The sequence below is a fragment of the Acartia tonsa genome, chromosome 13, assembly GCF_053477335.1.
Source record: "Acartia tonsa isolate MP-2025a chromosome 13, ASM5347733v1, whole genome shotgun sequence".
NCBI classification, from domain to species: Eukaryota; Metazoa; Arthropoda; class Copepoda; order Calanoida; family Acartiidae; genus Acartia; species Acartia tonsa.
Genome location: NC_137272.1, coordinates 28,452,502 through 28,476,519, shown reverse-complemented (window position 1 = coordinate 28,476,519; position 24,018 = coordinate 28,452,502). Strand labels below are relative to the sequence as shown.

General features: G+C 32.2%; 1 protein-coding gene across 1 annotated transcript; it reads left to right on the top strand.

Annotated features, from left to right (window-relative positions):
• Positions 1-5,285: 5,285 nt before the first annotated feature.
• On the top strand, positions 5,286-22,505 carry Notum (palmitoleoyl-protein carboxylesterase notum). Its single transcript, XM_080181153.1, has 5 exons — positions 5,286-5,513; positions 15,711-16,726; positions 19,173-19,276; positions 20,737-21,847; positions 22,198-22,505. Exons 1-5 carry the CDS (start codon positions 5,506-5,508, stop codon positions 22,353-22,355), a joined length of 2,397 nt encoding a protein of 798 aa, XP_080037279.1. The 5' UTR covers positions 5,286-5,505; the 3' UTR covers positions 22,356-22,505.
• The last annotated feature ends 1,513 nt before the right edge of the window (positions 22,506-24,018 follow it).

Genomic DNA, 24,018 nt, shown 5'->3' with positions numbered 1-24,018 from the left:
TGATATGGTATTCTTCTTATAATAAAGAAGTAAGGTTTTTTTGCTTGAATATCTAAGAAATTCCTTTTCAAGGAAGCTATATAACTGTCCTAATATGGTTTTAGGCTATTTTCTAACTTCCCCGTCTTTTCCAAGTGGCATGGGGCAAACAACTAGTATTTAATAACATAGGTACATAAGATAAGATTTTGTATTTGAGTTATAATATATAACTTGCATAAGTAAGATCATGGCACTACAGAGTGACTAACACTGTCCTAGACTTCGTATTAATTAATTAAACTGTGAACCAAAAAAATAGGCAAATCTGAATTTTCAGAATAGCAGCTTCATTATTCATTTTGGATAATTTTTCTGTAAATATGAAATGTAGATGCATCTTTTGGTTACAAGTTTCCACCGTAAATTTTTTATTAATCAGCACCAATGAAGCACAAGATCTCAAAAACACCATTTTATCTACCATCTACATTTCATATTTACAGAAAAATTATCCAAAATGAATAATGAAGCTGTTATTCTAAAAATTCAGATTTGCCTATTTTTTTGGTTCACAGTTTAGGTTAGAAGCTAGGTAAAGAGATCAAGAAGACACTACAGGGTCTTAGATGAGTAGTTTTACGTTGTTACTCAAGGACTGACTATGATTATTTAGTTTGTGACATTTTCTAAAATTGTTTTGTAGAATGAAAGTCCCTTGTTCATGTTATTTAGAACTGGATCTACAAACAAGTACAAGTACACAAGTGGCAACTTTAATAAAACATTTTATGCTCTCTTTGGTTATTGTTGGCAAATTTCAAACTATAAGCTTCTTAGTAACTTAGTGTTTGTACAAAAGAAAGGAAATCTGAAATTTAATATATTCCTAACAGATGGTTTCATGATTTCAAAACCTGGTTTGGACTTATCACATCATATTGGCATGGATATTGTGTTAGATAGTAATTCTTATAAAAGCTACTTTATTGAGCTAGAAAAATACTCCAACTACAACCCTAAAAGACCAAATGAATGCAAAGAATATACTGAAAATGAATATCAAACTTGTGTTGACAAGGCAATAGACCAATTATTACACGAAGAATTTCCTGATTTCTTGTTGTGCAACCCAGCATGGCTTCAAATAAGAAATGCTTGTCCAGACATGAATTGGAAAAACCCAAATGATCTGAACCTTACCAAAAATTTGAAACTGAATAAAAAACTTATGCGCATAGTGAAAATGGAACTCGAAGAATTGAAAAATATTTGCAAGCCACCATGTACAGTCACCAGGGCAACTGTTAGGACTGCAAGAAGTGAAAACTATTTAGGAATTGGAATTAACAAAACTGGATTGACTCTTTATTTCGATGAAATTGTTCAGCACTCCAGGGCAATCATTGGGTATGACTCCACCAATTTTTTGGTGGATTTTGGCAGCAGTATTGGTCTTTGGTTTGGAATTTCTGTCCTTGGTAAACTTTCTATTATTATGGAATTTAGTTAAGCACATTCTAAATCCACTAAATATCAACCTGTTATAGACAATATAAAAACAACCTATCTAATCATAAAATAAAATTAATCCATTTTTTTGGACTTCTGACCTACAGAACAAAAAAATAAAAAAATTTATAGTTCAATTTAAGTAAAGCAAGAATATATTTTTTTAGGTTTGTATGATCTTGGGTTACAACTGTTTTCAAGATGCAAATCCAGATTTAAATAATAAATATATATACATATATTGAGGTGGCTCAAAAATTACTGCGTTCTCCAGTTTTGGGAATAAACCAGTAGGAGTATGAAACAAAATAATTTTAGGTCTCATGTTTATTTTCTCCGATAAATCTATTCTTGATTTTAAAAAATACACTATAAATCTACTTGTACACATTCCCATCCATGATTTTTTTTGCTTCGCTACTTATGGACGTTGTCATCCTTGTTTCATACTACTACTGATTGTTTTCCACACCGGAAAAAAGAAGTTATCTTTGAATCACCTTGTACATAATACAAAGGACAATTTGTTGATATATACATATATATGTATCTTAAGCAATGGTATATTGAATAATCTATTTAAGTTAAATTTTTTTCATGTTTGGAATATTTGGGATCAAGTTAAGCAGAGCATGCCAATTCACAACAAGTAAAGCAGAGTATCCCAATATTTCATCAAGTGAAGCAGTAAAAAATGAATTAATTGCAACTTGTTCCATCCCTATATCACTGGGTTTCCCCCAAAATTTATAATTTCGTATTTACTTAACTTTAATAACCTTTTATTAACAAGGATAACAACAACCATAAAAGCAAAGCTTTGAAACGGTAGGACAGAAGAACATTAACAATTGTAGAGAGTCAGAACTAAATAATCAAAAAATATATGTATAAAAGTCAAAACAAAATTGTAAGTAAATTTGTTGATACCTACTTGAATATAGGATGGTGTTTAAGACATACTTACATTTTTACGACTTACTTTGCTTATAAAATTGTACTTTGTTGTCCTAGGAATCAGTATTCCAAAAATCAGATTAATCAAATAAATATATCACATAAAAATTTGCTGTTAAAAAAGGTAAAAATCAACATGTTTAAAATGGACGTACGGACATTCTAGTAACGATTATAGAGTTGCTACGCTTTCTAAACTGACGGACGGACTGACCGACCCTAATTATAGAAAAGCTTCGCTTTTAAAAACATAGCTACTCTATAATCGTCACTAGAAAGTCTTTATATCCATTTAAAACATACTGATATTTAACTTTTTGACAATGATTTTTTTATTAATTATATTTCAATGTACAATATTTTAAGCAAAGCATCTCTATAATCAAACCCTAAAAATGTAAGTATGTCCTGAAGAGAATTTAGAAGAGTATATACGGAATTTTTCAGGAAGTTTATACATGTACAATTAAGTGTTGACTCTCTACAAATGTTCATGATCGTCAGTTTTACCGTTTGATTTTAGAGCTTCGCTTTTATAGATGTTGTCATCCTTGTTTTAAATTGTATTACAGAAAACAATCAAAACTCAAAATTGTCAAATTTTGGTTTAGATTGTTTCAGTTCAAATATTTACTCAATTGTCAGCGATCTTAAGGGATAGGACAACAGATGATAAATTGATATAAACCCCCCATTCATGATAAACAAAATTGCCTCACAGCTAAAGGCGGAGCCATAAGTTAAATAATTGTAAAGCAGATCTATAGATGAGTAGACTTATGAATATAAAGATAAACAAGGATGAAAACAGACATAAGTAGCAAAATACAAAAAAAAACATAGCTTGACAAACAGACAAAGTTGCTTGTATACAAATGTTCAGACTTATACAAAGAGAGAGGAAGAAAAAGGACAGACATACATAGTAAATTATAAGGTAGCTTTGCTATTAAAAATCGTGTCAAGTTGTTTATTATATTGAGTAAAAGGAAAACTATACAAATTAGATTTACTCTACAAAAAAAAAAAAAAAAACTGGTGTTTTCCCTCAAAGGGCCTTGTGGAGAAAAAAAATCCTCATCCCCCTGTCTTTTATTTTAATAATAATTCGGAAAAAGGTAGGGGGTGGGGTTGTAGTTTTTCAATTGTTTGTTTATTACTTTAGGTAGGGTTGGGTTAAATTGGGTCCTTGGCAGCCCTGCATGGTTAGGACAAATCTAGTTTAGGCCCCCACATGGGTTAGGCATAGGAGAAAAAATTATCCCCTTGCTTTTTCTCAATTTATCCACATTTAGTTTTGGAATAAATTAAAAAAAAAACTTTTTTTTTAGTTTTATTTATCTTGTGTTAATGCTTTTACTTTTTAGCAGCGAATCTACTCTGTAATTCGAAATGTCCGTTTGTCTCTCCATTACAGAATCAAGGAAACGTGATTAACTCAGCTGCTATTCAAGATAATAACAATTTCCAACGGCTGTAACTTTTTTTAACATTCCCATTATTATGAAGTATATTTAAGTATGTGACATCCAAGGCGGTCGGGCTGCTTTTTTAACGTTTTAAAATAAAACTTTCCGTCGTTCTAAAGAATTTTTTTATATGGGTGAAAGGACAAGTAGCTTTATTTTTCACCTATTTTCACATGTCTTTGAATTATAAACATTAACGCAGGTTTTAACTTTGATTTGCAACTTAATTTCTAATTTGAATTGAGTGTGATGAAAAAACATGAGTAAAAAACACCTGAAATTTTGTAAAACACGAGCCATAGAAGGTTATAGAATTATCTAAAGGGATAAGGCAATGGCCAATATATTGATGTAAATCCCCAATGATGATACACAGTATAACTCCTTCTGTAGATTTAAATTTGTGGTTGAATTGTTTAGACACTTAACCTTATGAACAAACCAATCAAAACCCAATAAAAGTTCCCAAAGTTGTTGAGGCAACTAAAAAGAAAAACTTATTTTGAAACTTTGGGGACCAGTGAAATGAACAGCCCAATGTCTCCTTCCTCTCTGCGAATTATTACTCTAATTAAAATCAGAGGCTGCGCTCCCAATATACAGCGGATCTCTTTTTTTTAAAAGGCGGGAATGGGATAGAACAATTGCTTAAAACCATCCTGTGACCTATGTAATGCTTCCCAAAATGGAAAAATCTGTTAAGCGATTTGCGAGATCCTTTTCTACAGACAAAAAAATACTACCTTATATAATAAGATAATAAAAATATATTCAAAATATTGAAAAATGTAAAAATGTATTTAATCCTTTCCCCATTATCTTCCCAATATCCTCTCTATTTTGAAAGAGAAAGGGAAGGAAAAATGAGTGATGTAGTAGGGGGGAGAGGGTAAAGAGATTAGTACGGACACAAGAGTTGCTCACGGACGACCCCTGGTGTCACAATTTTACAACCAAACAAATTGTTCAAATATTAGCTAATACATCTTTTTGGATAAATAGACATGTAATAAGTAGACGTGTTTTGAAATCATTTATGTCTGTAGTAGAAAAACAGTGCTTGTTAAATCCAAATATATCCAAAATGTTTGCCAAAAGTACCAAAAAAATTCATAAATCCCATTTGGTAATGTTTCAAAACGATCAGACAATGCTTTAATGCCTAACACTACTTTTATTGTGACGTTCAGTTGACTGACGTACAAATCTTGCATTAAGAAAAGTCACGTTTAAAAAATTGTTATAGCACTAATTCAAAAGCACCCACTATATAGTTTAATGCTAATCTAACATATTTGCTGTATTGAAAGCTATACTACCCCCCCTCCCCCTCTCACCTCCCCCCACTAAAACTGGCGGAATCGGATAGTTTTCAATTCTATACCATAGTGAGCGGTGACCCTAAGGGAGTTACACCTGAAAATACAGAAATATTAAAAATTGTGAAAATTTGGATCTTTTTGTAATTCATGGAGAATTTGAATAATTTGCAAATATGTTATAATTAGTGAAATAAAAGATATTTAAAGAAAAAAAGTTATCTTAAAATGTGTTTCAATATTACTTGAAGTTAAATTAAGTTACAGATATGATTAGGTAATAATTTTTAATCTTTTTAATAGGAAATATTTGATCAAAACCATTTTTAAACTTAGGATTGGACCCCTTTTCTTAGAAAAAAAACTATTTTGCCTATATAGGTCCTATATTTTTTCTTGAATTGTCATAATTGTAATCAAACCTATCTATGTATTTTTTAGGTAGGTATACGTATATTTTATTTTCTTATTCTAGCTAATAATATATTTTGTCTCACTAAATGATCATTGAGACTAGCAGAAAATTAAGAGGCAAATTATTTTGAAAATATCCGAACATTTAAGCCCATTTGAGGCAAATTTTTTTTGCAAAAATCCAAACATTTAAGCACATATAATAAAATGCTATTGACTTGCCACCTTCCATAAAAATAGCCTAAAACCTTTATAACCAGTAGACATAATCAAAGAAAAGCAGGGCTAAATTGGTCAGCGATTTCTTAAGCTTCATACAGACGGACAGACATTGTTCTACTTTGTTTAAATTAATTTATGCCTTCTGTATTATTCTTTACTGTTATTTTTCTATGGAGAATATTATTAATTCGCTCCTTATGGACATAAATGTTCTAGTTTCCAAACTTTAAACTCAAATAAAATAATCTGGCGTCGTTAGATGAAAGAAATTTTACACAGATTTTACTAAAGGTTTATACTCTTTGAAGAAAAAGAAAAATTTAATTGTAAAGTTGGCGATCAAAGCCTGTGTTTGAAAATATTTAATTATATTGCTTAACTTTATAGCCAAATAGTTTTTATAATACGATTTTCTACAATTAGCGTCGGTTCGTCTGTCCGTAAAGGTTGTTAGTATAGTCCTCTTTAATAAGAATATTTGCTGCGCCCCATGCTAAAAAGTTTCAAAAATTAAATAGATTTAAACCACCAAAGGGCCTATGTGACGCTTTCTAAAATGGAGAAGTCAATCGTTTATCTTTAAGCTACAGACAAATATTCTTACTACTTTATACAAAATGAAGATAAATTTTTAGTTATTTTAAAACTTTTTACACTTTTTTTTATCATTATGATTATTCTTTTGAACTATCAACAAGTATTCCAAATTTAAATATTTCCATAAAAAGCATAATTTTTCTCTCGATTTTATGGATGTTATCATCCTTATTTTCCGTACAAAGAAAGCTCATTTTTTTCATTCATATAATATTTTATACCTATAAATCTTCCAAAATATTGCTAAAAAATCTTTGAATTGCTGCACTTTCTTCTGTCAAAGCTGTACTTGTTTTAGGAAATTAGGTAATAATTCTATTATTATTAATTGTGGTTTGGTATTTTGGATTTATTAAATTTTAGAAATTTTGAAAAACTATGAATTTAATTTTTATTCCATGTACTTAAGTTGTGGGATGGGAGATACGGAAAGTGTCATGTTTGACGTCATAAAAATACGTCTAAATTAATCTCATTTTTTGGGGTTTCCTTTCCCACTGCTCCTAACATCCTTCCCTTTTAGGCGTATTTTTATGACGTCACACATAACACTTTCCGTATCTCCAGTGGAATGTGCATCTGTGCTTTTTAGTGAAGCTTTTTATTCGCCATTGTAAGATAGAAACATTTTTAAAAATTACCCTTTTTTAAGAGTATGAAATGAAGTATTATTTGAAAAAAAGACGGTTTGAGATTATTTTATGTTGATTCTTTTAGAAGATAGATAGTTGGATAGATAGAGTTCTTTTTTAAGCAGATAGAAAGATAGATAGCCTAACTGCCTGAATTCCGAGATTTCTTGGCTTAATAATATTCTCCCTCTCTCCAACTCTCTCTCTCTCTCTCTCTCCTTCTGTCCCTCTTTATATAAATACTCGGCTTAGTAGATTGCTAAGATCAAAGTGCCGCCGTCTTTTGAAAATGCCGACAGTTAAGGCATACACACACAAGCCCTACACACACACACACACACACACACACACACACACATTTAAACTGCCTAAGAAAAAGTTTTGGAAATTTTAGTTGGCTTCATTGAAATTTTTTAACCTAAAAAACTTTAAAATATTTTTTTGTATACTGTGATATTATTAAAGTAGATAAGAGTTTCAAAATTAATTTTATGCATTTCAAAAATTGCTTGAAATCAATCTTTACATTTAAAATTTTAAAATTAGGCGAATTATAAAGTAGAAAATTAAAGCTTAAACGGTGTGTAATACTTTTTAAGAAGAATGCCCCTAGATAAATTAGACAGATAGATTGACAGAAAATTAGATTGATAGACAAATAGATAGACAGATAAATAGACTGATAGATACACTGATAGATAGACTGACAGATAGATAGCCAGATAGATAGACTGATAGATAGACTGATAGATAAACAGATAGATAGACTGATAGATAAACAGATAAATAGACAGATAGATAGACAGGTAGACATATAAATAGACAGATAGATAGACAGATAGATAGACAGAATAGATTAATAGACAAATAGTGAAGAGAAAAGGATAAAATAGACAAAGTAGATGAATTTACAGAGAGACCAACTTAATAGATGGATAATAGGCAAAATAGATGGATAAACTGAAAGACAAACTTAATAAATAGACAAGACATACGGATAGACATAATATAAAGATAAATCAAATTTGTTTGAGATATTTTGTGTGTAGAAATTTGGCAGGAGTTGATTGAAATTATTTGGCAAAATAGTTCTTAAGTTTTTGTGCCTACAGCGTTTTCAATTTTACTTTTTGCTTCTCATTTTTTACAGTAAATGTTTTTAGTTTAGTAAAAAAAATAACAGTAAAGCAATGTATGCCAATCAATTATAGGATCGCATTGAATTCTCCTAGTTATAGAGTAGCTACATATCCTATAATATAACGTAGTAAGGGTTTATGTCTTTTCATTAAGATCTTGCAAATAACTTAATCGATTGAGTTTCCATTTTAGGGATACTTTTATCTAGATCCTGGGCAGGTTTTTAGCTACAACTAAAGAAAATCTAGATTTTCACTGGCCAAAAATATTGTTATTGCAAAAATATCATTTTAAAATTTATTTTAAAATCCACCCTTTTTGTAAAGGCAAAGTTGATTATCTTGAGGTGTCATATCGCTGTCTCATATTTATTTTGATTGTCTGTAATTAATAAATGTTGCTGTCTGACTTATTAATTTTACTACAGAGAGGGTTTACTGAAGTCTGATTTAATACCATTACCATAGTTAGTATTTTTCATAGTGTCACAGTTTAATTATCTCCTTACTAACCCTGATAATCAGCTGTGCTACTATTGATATGAAAAGGCTATGGGAATGACAAAATTTTGGGGCGCCATGCGTCAAATTTTCACCTGTTAGCCAGTAATTTTTGTTATTGTGCTAGATAGATATAATTATCAACATAGATAGATATTATAATTATCAGAATAGATAGATAGATACATATTATGATTAAATAGGGACTGCCATATTAGCAACCATCATTGCAACACTGTTGCAAAATGTGTTGACATTCATAAAAGTTATAAATTATCCGTTGGTCTATAAGAATCTGAAATAGAAAATTTACCAATGGTAGGTGGAAACCTTTACATATTATTGGAAAAACCCTTTAGGGCAATTAAAACCTTTACTTAAAGTTACAATTAGCTAATATAATAACATTTTCTTCGAGGATGACAAGAACCAGGGAGTAAGGGAGGGGACAATGGGCAATTAATTCAATTTAAGAGGGTTCGCTGAAAAGCAATGAAAACCAGATTTATCAAGAAAATTTTACCAAAATTGTAAAGGGATCATGGTAACATAATTTAGAACAAAATTAGTTCTAAGAAAAAAATCATTTACTTGAAAACTAAATTATCAACACATCACAATGTAGTAAACATTCTGTAATTAATCACTAGAAAAATCTTGTTTACAACTACCTCAACCCTTCTGATATATTTATAACCGACCCCTAAACTCAAGCGGTTCTTAGATTATTTAATACATAAATATCACAGTAGAGTTTCTATACATGAAAAGACATTTTCTTGGGAAAAAATATTTGTTAAAACCAGCGATAAATACCAAACTTTTCTGTCTGCATATTCAAAACTAGCTCAGCTAGTTAGCGGGGCATTGATGCGCAAGTCCCCAAAATCAGTAAGAATCCGCTGTATTCGTGCACATTCACTTTAAGCCAGTCCCCAAAGTCTTAGACTCCTTAAAAATTGAATATTCGATCCATTGTCCCCTCCCTTACTCCCTGGACAAGAACGATATAAAAGCTTAATATACTATTTCACATTTTGTCTCAAATGTGTTTATTTGGACATTGCATGTAAATATTTTTTTTGTTTGAAATACATTTTGTCCAATAAACCTTTTGTTGCAAATTTAACTTTTGTTTATTTGTCCGACCAATTTTTAATTTGTTGTCTTCTCTTTTTAAAAGCGAAGCTTTTCAATAATAAGAACATACGTACGTAGTGATTAGCACTTAGCTTTATCTGTTAAATCTTCCTATCGACTTGAAATTTTGGATGATGATTCAAGTAACATTGATGTGAGATTCAACACCCACCAATTTTAAAAATGCCTTAAACAGAATTCTGTTTTTAATCAATTTTGTAACAAGTTTATATTCAATTTGATATTCTGCTTACTAAGTTTTAACAATCTACAAGTGTTCATGTTCTTTTGTTCTGCCGTTTGATTTCATAGCTTCACTTTTATGAATGTTGTCATCCTTGTTTGTTAAATAGATGTTTTCTGTGTGTATAATTACTTTCAACCTTTTAATCATTACTAAGCACTCAAAAACATGATAATTACATTCACTGTTTTTGACATTTCTAAATCATGTTATTTTCCTCTGCTATAAGAAATCTGATTTTTAGAATATGGATTCTTAGGACAACAAAGTACAATGTACGCGACTTGTGCGACATAATTACCCCTTTCCTAAATACTGATGATGGTTCTAATTAATCCAAATTAATTAGGCTATTTCCTTGAAATAAAAAATTATATTAGACATGTCATTTCTGATTCTTGAAACTTTTATTATCGTGCTCATTATTAAACCCTAATCAGGCATAAGGCCAAAATAATTTTGTGGGGGGAGGGGGTAAAATTTTGTTTTTGAGGGGGTGGGGCGGTAGGGTGGAGCCACTAATTTCGTTGATAGGTTATTAGTAATATTAGGTTTATGGCCTCGTTAAATCAGGGATAAGGGGGATAGGAAATGCCTCTTTAATTATTCCGAATGATAATTTGGCTATTAGGTTTTAAGCTATGGTTGTTTTTTTTAGGGGGGGGGGGAGGGGTAAACATGTGAACACCTTATTTTAGTATTCCAGGCTAACCGAAAATGATTAATAACAGACTTTAATTCTCAATACTGGAAATAAATAAAATTTTCCATCGTCCAATCATTATACTCCTGTATTAAAAAGTAGCAGGTTTTTATCTTTAGGGGGGGGGGGATTAATAGAAAGGGATATTATTTAAAGGGAAGTATAAAACTTATTTTTTAAGGGGGGGGGGGCAATAGGCACCTTGCGGTTTTGGTCCCCGCCCCCCTTAACATGGAAATTAATAATAAATAATTTCTTCAAGAAAATTAAGAAGGAGGGGGTGGGGATTAAACAGTAACAGGTGTTTTGAATTAAGAGGTACAACTCATATTTATAGGAAACTGCCATTCAAAATTTGAAGTAAAGAAATTGTAGCCTCTTGAAATAGATATTAAATTTCTTGTTAAGATTAGATTTCAACCGTTGATATCAATTAATTATCGGCCGTATGACCAATTTCACATCTATCAAAGCCTACCGAAAATTTGCACATATGGGTATCGTGTGGTTTTTGGTTCCATGTGGTTTCATCATCAGGAAGGGAGGGGAAATTGGACTGTTTGTTACACTAGTCCCCAAAGTTTCATAATAACATTTTCTTATTTGTTGGCTTATTAACTTTGGGAATTTCTTTTTAATTTTGATTGCTTTGTTTATTAAGTTCAGTGTATAAACGTTTTAACCCATTAATGTAATCTACAGAAGGGGTAATTTTTGGGGATATAATTCAATTTATTGGCCATTGTCTTATCCCTGTTTCAGTAAACACAAAATTTGTTTGTGGATTTTCTGGCACAAAACCACATACACAAACACTTATTCACAAGGACTTGTGGGTTTATAGGCAGTAAAGCTTGAATTAATTGATAATAGTTTCTTCTTACTAGCTAACATATAAAGTAGTAAAGATTTTTACGCTATTAACCGATAGGGGTTCTAAATCTAAAGGAAGCTCTTTTTCTGCAACTTAAAAGACATTTGTTTGTAAAGTAGCTTTGCTATTAGGAAAAATAGCCAAAACTACCAATAGCTTCATCAACAGAAGAACTAAAACTAAAATAGTTCTAAAACAAAACAGTCAAATTAATCATAACAAAGTAGCCAGTACATGTTTCTTCAAATATTTCAATATTTATTCATATCTTATTTTAGCTGTCTTTTTTTTGTCTTTCATTCTATTTTTCATTTTCTTTCAACCTTTCTTTCTATCTATCATTCTTTTACTCCTTCCCTGTCCTTTAACTTAGTCTCATATCCTTCTGTTTGGTTTGTGATATTAAAAAGTGTGTAGGAAAGTAAAAACACCCATAAAACCAAAGCATAGTATTCTTCTTATACATAACATAACTAGAATAAGAGTTACTTACAAAGAAAGAGAAAGAGAGAGAGCTTTAGAACGAGGGTTAGGCATAGCGAGGGGCGTTTGGATGGGGGGGGGGGAGGGGGGTATATTTGTCGGCATCTTTGAAGTCTTGTCATCGTGGTGATCAGTACAAAGGTACCGCCCTGCCTCAGGCAACTAGTAAAAGGAACCGCCAAGCAGGGATGTCCCACAAAGCTACAAAAATTCTCACTCCCACATTAATGAAGTTTTTAAAAGAGGATACTCATCTATTTGTAAAGTTTGACACATATAGTAGATATAAATAACTAGGTATTTCTAAATATTTTTATTTGATTAAAGCCATAATCATTATAACAATATTAATTTTTTTTTCTTTGGTAGACATTAAGTTTTTAAAAACCTAAAATGATAGTATTAGATTTGCACATTTGTGACAAGAAAAGCAAATTCTAACTAATTATGTTTTGCTGTGGTTTAATTTTAGCAGTTTTAAACGCCAACTGCCTGATAAAAGGAGCCGCCAAGCCCTAACAGCTAAACATAAAGGGGGCCGACCATATAGTTACAGAACATCAACGCTACAAGGTTTTAAAAAGAGGTGGCGATTTTAACACCGTGTAATTAATAGTCCTGATCAATTTGACACTAAGTATGATAGATTTATATTGGTAGGTAAAAGTATTTTATGAAATAAAATAAACAGAACAAAAAAAAGAATCAACATAAATAGATATACAATTTAACTATACTAGTTCCTTCGCCCTAGCTTCTAAAGGAGAGCAAGAATGTCAGAAAAATAGCCTAAAACCACAATTATAAAGCTTCCTAGAACAGCACAACTCATTCGTACCAGCAATTTCCGAGATCTTAAGGTTCAGACAAACAAATCTTACTTCTTTATAATATAGAATAGGATAAATAAAAATTTAAGTGTATCATCTTTATCATTCTTTTATTTCTCAAATACAAATTTTTCTTTATTTGAATTAATTAATAAGAAAATTTATCAAAAACCTTGAAAAAAAAACAACCGAGGCATTAAGAGAAGAGAGTTTTGGTCTTATTTAATCTGTCTATCTACTTTTTGGTCCTTTTCTATCTATCTAACAATCATTTGAAGCTAGAAAACAATGATTTTTCTCTTTTATGAAATTTGATTAATATAGGAAAATGAACGATAAAAATAAAACTTTCCGATCTTTGGATATTTTTCAAAATGTAATCAAAACTCAAAAAACTGTTTTGATTAAAAAAAAACAACAAACCCCTTTTCCATATTTTCAATTAGCTTAGCAACTATAAAATTTTAATGATTTTAAAATCCTTACTTTAGCTTTTTTATCTAAATAGGTATTGTATTTTAATAATACTTATTTATATAAAGGAATAAAGGGGAGGAAATGTCGTTTTGTTGTCCTCTTTATATTCTTTATTTTCTTTTGTATGACAAGGATGACTTCCGAGGGTATTGTGTGTTCGAGTCCTTTTATTTTCTTTTCCCATCAAATTCCCCCAAACCCTACTTTCTAGATTAAAGATAAAATAAGAAATTATTTTATTTTATTTAGAAAATCTGCGAGATTAAAATATTAGGAGATTTTTTATCAGTTGTATTAATAATTGTTGAAAATATTAAAAAAAAGATTAAATTTTTAAGGATATCTATATTTATTAGACCTAACTTTTTTGGCTTTTGTGAATTTATAAGGGGAAAGAAAAAAATATGTGTGTTTTGGGGACGAACTTCGAACAAACTAAACTGTTAAGAAGTAGCTTCGCTATTAAAATTAAGTAGGGATAATAATAATAATAAAAGCCTATCTAAATTCTGATTTATAAATCACTATTGTAATTATTTTAAACAATACACAGATAGAAAGATAGAAACAACAATGAATCAAGATTCCTGGCCCATTATTCTTTTATTTCACATTTTAAAGTTAGGATTTATATTTTTATAGATTCTTAAATTCTCACCTGTTTTTTAGTTAATGGTTGAATTAAAATTAATTTATATTTAAATTATTTTTTTATTTATTTATTAACAATTAGAGTCTACATGCCAAGCATCTAGAGGCTTTGTATTTAAGGGGGGAGGGAGGAGGAAGACTTGAATGTAAAAATAAAAACTTAAACTATTCTTGGACCTATTACAGCTTCCTTAGAATTGAAAACTAAATTGGTTTAGTGGTTAGTGAGATCTTAAAAGAAATGTAATATTTTATATAATAGAATAGCTTATTCTAAACTTAACTTTCTCAAATTAATATTTTTTCTGTACATTAGTTTCTTTTTCTTTTTGGTTAAAATTTGTGCGTACTTAAAATAGGATTAAAATTATAATAAACAAATGCTTTGCTATCACATTTCATATCTAGATATTTCATATTTCATTTCAGCCGGCTTGCATTGTAGCAGGATCTAGATAGAATACATATTGTTCCGGTTTAAAATAGATAATTGAATAAACAAACTTCAAAACATTAACAAGGATAATAGTATTCAATGCCTTCAAGTAGCGTCTGAAAAAAGACAATAAACAATTATGTTCATTAAATTTGCATCCTTTTTTTAATGAAAAAAAAATAACAGTTAAGAATTGTACAGTAGAGTAGAAAAATGGAAAAATTATTTTTTCCAAATGGACGTTGGTACACTCCCCCAAAACAGTTATAAACCTTCACAGGATCTATTTGAGGCTATAATGTTAGCTATATTTTAAGCTACAGAAAATCATCCTGTTACTTTTTATTAAGGATTTGAATAAATGAAATGAAATAAAGATGATAAGGTATATAGCAGCTGCGCTCCATCTGATATCCAATCTAAATACTTGATATATAGCAGACAAATGACAAATGCCTAATGTATTTGTCGATAAAAAATATCTTAATCCCATCTACAAATTTTAACAAATTTTTAACAAATGCTCCCCAATGATTTCTTATTTGATTGTCTTAATTAGTGTTCTATTAAAACCACTATAATAATAGATATAACATTTTTTTGGCTTATCATATTTTGAAAACATAAAGAATTTAAATTAGTACCTAAAATTTCTGAAATTATTAATACAGCACAAACTGCCTTTTTCATTATTTCCTAATGTGACTTTTGCGATAATGAATGATAATCTTATTGGCTATTTTTATAAGTTAATGTTAATATCATTAAAGGAACACTAATTATTTAAATATATTGATAGTAATACAAATATGAATTGATATGGTAGTTAGTGTCAGCTGCCCATTTTATTTGTTTAAATATCTGAACTCACCCCCCCCCCTCCCTCTCCCCCGATAAATTTAGTAAGGAACGGATTTTATACTTTTTTATCTGATATAAAAAAATCTTCTAAAATATTTAGTTTTTTTTGCATGTAGTAGTGCAATTTTAATCTGCAATTGTTTTTAACAAAGAAAATAATTCAAAATTATAAGGAACTATCATATTATTTATTAATAAAGGAACTTTTATATAATTGTTTTATACTATACTCCATTTTAGAATTTTAATGATTTTATTTTTTTATTTCAGGATGAATCTAGCCCGCCACTGTCTGCTGCCGACCTTGTTTCTTGTGCTACACACGGCCAGCTACCATGGCAGCCAGGCAAAGTCGTTCTTTGAACCAGCTAGCGACGCAGATTTGTCCCCGGACACATTTAAGCGGCTGGCGGCTGCTCTGTATCAGCGCGGCGGCGATAAAGTTGAGAATAGATTGACAAGAAAGTTCTTGTATAATAGGAATGTGACATGTAACGATGGCTCGCCCTCAGGCTACTACATCCGGCGGAATCGCAGCAGCACGAGATGGGTAATTTTTCTGGAGGGAGGTTGGTTCTGCTACGACCGGCCCAGCTGCGAGGCAAGATGGCTGCGCCTGCGCACACTCATGTCATCCGATCACTGGCCGACTGTTAAAACGGCTGGGGGTATTTTGTCGGCGGATGCGGAGGAGAATCCGCATTTTGCGGACGCTAATCATGTTCTAGTCCCGTATTGTACAAGTGATAGTTGGACAGGCACAGCTGCTTCAGAAGCTGTCAGCAGCGGCCGCCACGGCCATAGAACATCTTCACAGTACTATTATAATACAAACAACCAAAATGGCGGCAGCAGATTTTCATTTCTCGGCGCCATGATTGTTAAAGAAGTTGTACGCGAGCTGTTCAGCTGGGAACAGTTGGGCAGCGGGCAGGAGCTATACCTGGCCGGCTCGTCCGCCGGCGGCACCGGGGTTCTAGTAAACCTAGACCAGGTCGCCGATTTAGTCCAACAGCTGGGCGGTCATATGCGTGTCCGCGGCATTGTGGACTCGGGATGGTTTTTGGACAACGATCCGTACATAGAACGGGCGGACGGCAGTGACAATCAGCGGAATCAACGCAATGTGGCGGTGACCAGCGGCGGCAGCCAGACATCCGCCTCCAGCACCTTGAGGCGGGGCGTAGAGATGTGGCGCGCCTCGCTGCCTGATGGGTGCAGAGAACAGTATCCGGATCAACAATGGAAATGTTTCTATGGTTTTAGAATCTATCCAACATTAAAAAGTAAGGCATTTTTGTACTTTAGATTAAAACAAAGCGTTTGACGGTGGGGTTTTTAAAACCAGGGATCTATAAGGATTAGACAATGGCAAATAAATTGGTGTACATCTCCAATGCTGATACACAGTATTACTTCTTCTGTAGATTATCATAAAACTTTAGGAACTAGTGCAATAAGCAGTCCAATGCCCACTCCCTCCCTGATAAAAACAAACAAAGAATCAATAGAATTATTATTTGATAGGTTGACAAATAAATGGAAAAGATGAAAGGAATATTATGATTTCTTTATGTAAACATTTCTCTTTTTACTTTTCACTCACATACAACAATGTTTGTTTTATTTAAAAACAATTTCTTTTTCATGTTAAAAACAGTCAAAACAACTATTTTTTTAGAGACTTTTTTTGTCAAAATCCTATTAGAATAATTTTAACCTTTAAACTTCATAAGGCTCTTTATATGCCTTTACAGAATATCGTCATACAATACAAATGGCAAGTGATAGGCCAATGCACAGACTAAATTACCAATGGCAGGCCAGTATAAATTTTTTTGACCAATCGCAGGCCAGTATAAAAAGCTTCTTGCTTCATAGCTTTTGCAAATAAATAGATCTTTTATATAAATTAATTTTGCTGTTATATAAGCATATACAATATTGAATGCACACTTAGAAACTTATGTTTACTTAACTTAGGAAAAATATTTTCATTTGAATAATATCTATCTCTTTTTCGGCTCACTTAAGCTCAATATTATATTTTGATTGGCAGAAAAAAAGAAACCGAAACATTGAAATGTGTTTGATGTTTTTAGTTAGGGTGTACCTACTTTGGATTTTGCGTTTGTTTGTATAATCATATATAATTTATCCTATTCAAAGTAGTAAGGTTTTTGTCTGAGGTTTAAGTTTTTGATGACTACTGCACCTAATGAGTTCAACATTCAAATAGGTCCTATAGTGGTTTTAGGCTAGTTTATTTTAAGATTTAAGTCTTGGGATGGTTCTAGGTTTTTTTCTTCAACTTTCGAATTCAGAGCCTCTAGATGCTTAGAGTTTAACCACATGTAAAGAAATTCATTAGCAAATTTTTGACAATAGCCTGCTACAATTGTTAATAATAAGTAAATAAGGAATGACTCTGTTAAATTTTTTTCTTTTCTTTAGTTGTCATATCATTGTTCTCGCTTACTTTACAAAAGTAACTTTAGTTAACCTAATCAAAAGAAACAATGTAGTTCTTCTTGAAACAAATATGGCAAACAAACATACAGAGGAACAGACAGACAAACATACAGAGAGATAGACAGACAAACATACAGATAGACAAACTATCTGCAAATTGGGATAGTGATAGACAATCTAATAAACATTATAAACTAGAACATTATAAAGATTGCAACCCTGCGGAATTCTATTAAACAAAACCTAACCTGAAATAGCAAAACTTTGAAAATTCGTACATGGTATTGAGTGTTTCCTGTTTATAAGCCACGACACTTCCCCTACACTAACAATCAATGTGCTTGACATTTTAACATCCCTAGTATGACGTAGAAAGGCTCAGACTCGAACCAGATACCCCGACGGACAATAAGCTAGCATGTTTTATGCTGATAATGGATATAGAATAAGTGGATATTGTGACTGGGGAATTTTTGTCGGCAATTTAGGTTGCTAATATAGTCCTCAGATATTGATCAATATGTTACTCCATGGTCAGGAAAGGGGATGGGAGGGGATGGGGAGTATCGTTATATTATCCAGCTAGAAGAAACATTTTAACATGGTATGCTAGAATCTCTTACAATATCCACGTATTCTATATCCATGAAGCTAATGCTGTGAGTTTTGTTTTAAAGAATTTTGATCACACTTCTAGAAGACAAAAGCAAATACTTGTCTCTTTTAATCTTATGTCTACAAAGAGAAGAAACACATCTCTACACACACACACACACACTCACACATATACACACACACACACACACACACAAATACACAACATTTGATTTGATTGAGTAAAGTAATCCTCATGGACACTTTTATCTCATGTCCTTTCATCTTCCCGACTATATATGGACTTAGAATATGGGTTAGGTAGAAATATAGACAGGTACTCTAGAGTGTTCTTTGATCTGTTGCTATTCATAGAAAAAATAATGTAGAGATAAACAATCGTGTATGACATCTTACCCACTTTGTAGGTTACATAGAAAATTAATTAGGCGGATAAAAATATTTGCCTTACATAGAAAAGTAGATCAAATAGAGTGTGGCTTTTTTGAAAACCTTTTTGCCATAAATGTAGAAATATTATAAAGTAGATAGCTAGAAAAGTAATCACCAAAGCTAGGAAGTTATATGTCTTTAAATTTCAGCTACAAACAATAAATTTTAAAATACGATAATTTGAGATTTACTAAAAAATTATTATTTTTTCAGCGCCTGTGTTTTTCTTCCAATGGCAGTTTGACGAGGCCCAGATGACCGTGGATAATGTTGGCACCCCTGTCTCCAGGCAACAGTGGAATTATATACATCATCAGGTATACAGAGATAGATAGATATTTGGCAACCCTCTCTCCAGACAACAGAGATAGATATATAGTTGGCAACCCTCTCTCCGGACAACAGAGATAGATAGATAGTTGGCACCCCTGTCTCCAGACAACAGAGATAGATAGATAGTTGGCACCCCTGTCTTCAGACAACAGAGATAGATATATAGTTGGCACCCCTGTCTTCAGACAACAGAGATAGATATATAGTTGGCACCCCTGTCTTCAGACAACAGAGATAGATATATAGTTGGCACCCCTGTCTCTAGTCATCAGAGATAGATATATAGTTGGCATCCCTGTCTTCAGACACCAGAAAAGATAGATAGTTGGCACCCCTGTCTCCAGACAACAGAGATAGATAGATAGTTGGCACCCCTGTCTTCAGAAAACAGAGATAGATATATAGTTGGAACCCCTGTCTCTAGGCAACAGAGATAGATATATAGTTGGCACCCCTGTCTCTAGGCATCAGAGATAGATATATAGTTGGCCCCCCTGTCTCCAGACAACAGAGATAGATAAATAGTTGGCACCTCTGACTCCAGGATTGATGGATAGATAGATAGGAATAGAAATAGATAGATGTGAGGATATATAGATAAACAGAAATGTAAATAGATAATAAGATAGATAGATATATTAAGGATTAATAAAAAACTTGTAAATAAAGATATAGAATGCAAATTTAGATAGATAGATAGTACCCACATAATAATAACTGTATGACAAGGCAAAAAACAGTAAATCACAATTATATTAGGCACTATGTTCTGTATAGTACAGGGTTATATATGTCAATCAGAGAAGCGCAGCTACTCCATAAATAGGCTTGAATTTTTTAAAATAGAATTAGAGTATTGAACAGGTTGAAAAAAGCATTTTTAAAAAAAATTAGATAAAATCTTTTCTTTTTCATTGAAATGTTGGTAGATTGTTATTACTGCGCTTTACATCATTCCAAAGGCTTGCATAAGAGGATATTAACACACCCATAAAACAATATAATACAAGAAATATCTTCCCCGCCCCCTAATGATTTCACAAGGGACGTTCAAAGGGGGGGTTAAATGGGTGATTACCCCCCTCCTCAATTTTTTTTATCTTTAATTTCCCCCTCAACTAAATAAAAAAAAGCTTGGACATCTTTGCCTTTATGATATAAAGATTATCCCTCCCCCCAAATAAAAAACCTTAGACGCCCTGCACTGCACATCCATATGATTAATTTCTGTGCACGCCACTGCATAAATGTACTTATTTTCCCCTGTCCATGGAACAATTGTAAAACATTGACATTTATCTATTAAATAATTGCAAAATTTCAACTTTAGTTTTTCTCTGAAATTTTATTTGATAAATTTGTTGAATTTTGTGAAATTTAGAAATTTAACTAATTTTCCAAAAAACTCCAAAATTTATAAAACGTAATATTTTTATTATTTTAGGGAAAGAATATTCGAGCAACTTTGGAGAGTGTAGGAGCTGTATACAGCCCCAGCTGTATATCCCACACAGTCATAACCAAGCCGGACTGGTCCAAAGTTCGTGTTGGGGGTGTATCTCTCCCATCGGCCCTGCAGTGCTGGGCTGAAACCACCCTCCCCGGGGAGCAGCCAATAGAATTTTACCGCGCAAATAAATATCTAACAATCGGGCAAAGTTTGGACGATTTTCCAGCTCCTTCAAATGATCAGCTGACCAAAAATGATGACGACCGGCCATTGGCTGATTCGCCAATAATCTCAACTGACGTCCGCCAATCACAAGCCGATTTTGCCTCGGTGAGAAAATATAAGCTTAACAGTAATCTTGTCCGTTCCATAGACACTAATCCTTTACCCGAGGATTATACAAATAGTATGGGACATAGAATAAGCAAAGTTAGACATAATAATAATAAAGTTAGAGACAACAGGACTAAAAAACGTATGAAAAATAAGCACAAGAATGGCAGCAGCTCAAACTGCGGCTACGGCTCCCTTGAGAAGCGGATAAAATGTATCCAGAAGGAAAATAGACAGTGGATTTTAACCAATGAGATTGGTGCAAACAAAAATATCGCAGCAAGGACGAACCGTGACTTAGTTCGCAGCTTAGACAGTGAAACTTCAACCTCTGATTTAGCAGAGGATGACAAAGATAGTGATGATGATGTGAAAAATTTGAAAGAAAAACGGCGGCACAGGCGGCGAAATAGGCGCCGCAACCGCAAAATCCATCTTGAAGGCATGGAGGGGCTTTCAAAGGAAGAGCGACGGGCCCGCCGTAAGGCGGAAAGACGTCGCTTGCGCCAGCTTGAGAAAAAGCGCAAGAAAATGCGTCGACGTGCAATGAAAAAGCGTCTGAAAGAGCTGAAAAAGCTTCGCCGTCAACAGGCAGAGGAACCCGAAGCTTCTAGTGACTCTAAAAGTCGCAGGCGGCGACAAGACAACCCCTGGCGGCAACGGCGGGATACAATGGCGGATGCCGGCGGACAGTGTGCTATGAAACACGTGGATAACTGCAGTTGGCCGCAGTGCAACAGATCATGCCCTAAATTGCACAATCCGTTGACAGGTAAATATTTTTAATGTAATAAACAGGGATTTCAAGGGATAAGACAATGGGTGGTAACTTAATCTGCATTCCCAATTATGATAATTAAATGAAACCCTCTTGTAGTTGTAAATTATTGGCTGAAACTTTTGGACACTGCTAGTTTGAACCAATTATTAAAGATAATAAAAGTACCCGAAGTTTTTATGCAAAAAAAATGTATCAAAAAAAACTTTGGGTACCAGAATGATATACATTATAAAGTCTAAGGGCCCATCCTCCCAGGTTTTGATGTAATATTATTAATTCTACTATATATTTTTACAGTATTACAGTTTAATATTCTTTTTTTATTAAATATTTTATTTCAGGTGAAGAAATGGACTTCTTGGAGCTGTTAGAAAGCTTCGGGCTTGACATGCAGAACGTGGCGAAGGCCCTGGGCATCCAGCTGACAGATCTGCATCATATGGACCCAGATATACTCCTTCATCTTCTTACTAGTCATAGTAGTAATATCAACAATTAATTTTTATATTTCCGGCTGCGGAGCGGAGCTACAGTGCGATCCTGACTTTGTAAAAACAGAAATAGTAAAATATACATTGAAAAAATAGGTTAAAAGTTAAGTTTCTAAATACTTTAAAATACAAATTGTATGAATTAGGGGCATTTTATTTATAAGGCAGCTAAATACTTTAGAAAGTTTGAATAATATTATTTTCAATATTTTTCTTATCAAAACACTTATAACAATAGTTGTTTTTAATTTGTTTAAAAGATTAAGCATTTAAGTGTTTGTTTTTAAGGCATAGAATAGGTTTTTGTTTTGAAACATTATATGTTTTTTTTAAATTTTATGAATTATTTTGTTTAAATATGTATCTCTCTAATGTGCCATAACATTTAGCTTTTTAGATCATATTATGTATTAAGAAAAAAATTGGAAGATTTTTTAGTAAATTTATTTAGAATTTTGTAGATTTTTTGTGCGAATCTCTAGATAATGATATTCTTGCTGGAACAAATCATTTTATTGTTTTTTTTTATTTTATCATTTAGTTATTTTTGCCTCAGAAACTCTTTTATTTTAATAAAAACTATTTCTATTTATCTTATTTTGTAATTTGAAAAAAGATTAATAGTTTTTTCTCTCATAGATTTAAAGATATAATATTTCTCACTAAATTTTGCTAGGTTTTGAAACTTTTACAAAAAGGTATAATATATAGTCTTTTGCAACTTCTAATTCAATTCCTACAGACCAAATGTTTTCATAGAAATGCATTACTTTTAAAAAATCCCAAATGGACGTAATTTGAAGCTTGTTTCAGAGCTGCTACGCTTGTAAATAAGATTAAGAAGAGCAAAGCAAAGCAATGTTGTTTATTTGTTAATACTGAGTTTAAAAGGATGCCGGGATGCTTTGGCGGTCATATCACATTACATGCAGAAGGAGAGAGGGGTAGGGTGGGGGGGGGGGGATAGAGAGGGGGGAGAGGGTGGAAGTTTAAGGCATTGAATAACATAACATGTATGTTGCATTTATAACAGCCAAACTTTTTAAAGACAACTGAAGAAAAATTCAAACAGGACTATAATGAAACTATGATTATATGTTCATGGTTGACTTTTAGGGGTGATTTAAAACTTAAATAGGATACAAATACCTTTGTTACAATAGGTATAGGTAATCATATTGTTTAGGACTTTAGGTAATATTTTTTTGCAATGTATAAACACTCTCAACACATGCTAAATGCTTAGATTTTGTGTACTACTTAAATTAATGTTTATGCATTCTTACAGAAGAGTTTGAAATATGTTTGATGTATAGTGCCCTACTTTTTGTCTACCTATTCTATTGACGTCAGGAAATACCCCATTTCTTTCTGGGGGGCTTCTTTCCCCTTCCATTTCTCTTTCCCTCTATTATGACGTCAATAGAATAGGTAGGCCAAAAGGTCCCATTTTCTTAGGGCACTAAACACAGCTACATGTTTTTTTTTTTTTTTTTTTTTTGGGGGGGGGGGAAGACAATTTTTTCTGTAATGTTATTTCTGTTTTCAGCTTTTTCCTTAGTTTTTTTTTCTACTTCAAAGTATGACCACCAAAAACTGTAAGCCTACTATTGAATAATATTTTTCTAATTTCAAGCATTTTCTATGAAAGCATCCCTTATGTAGGTTTCA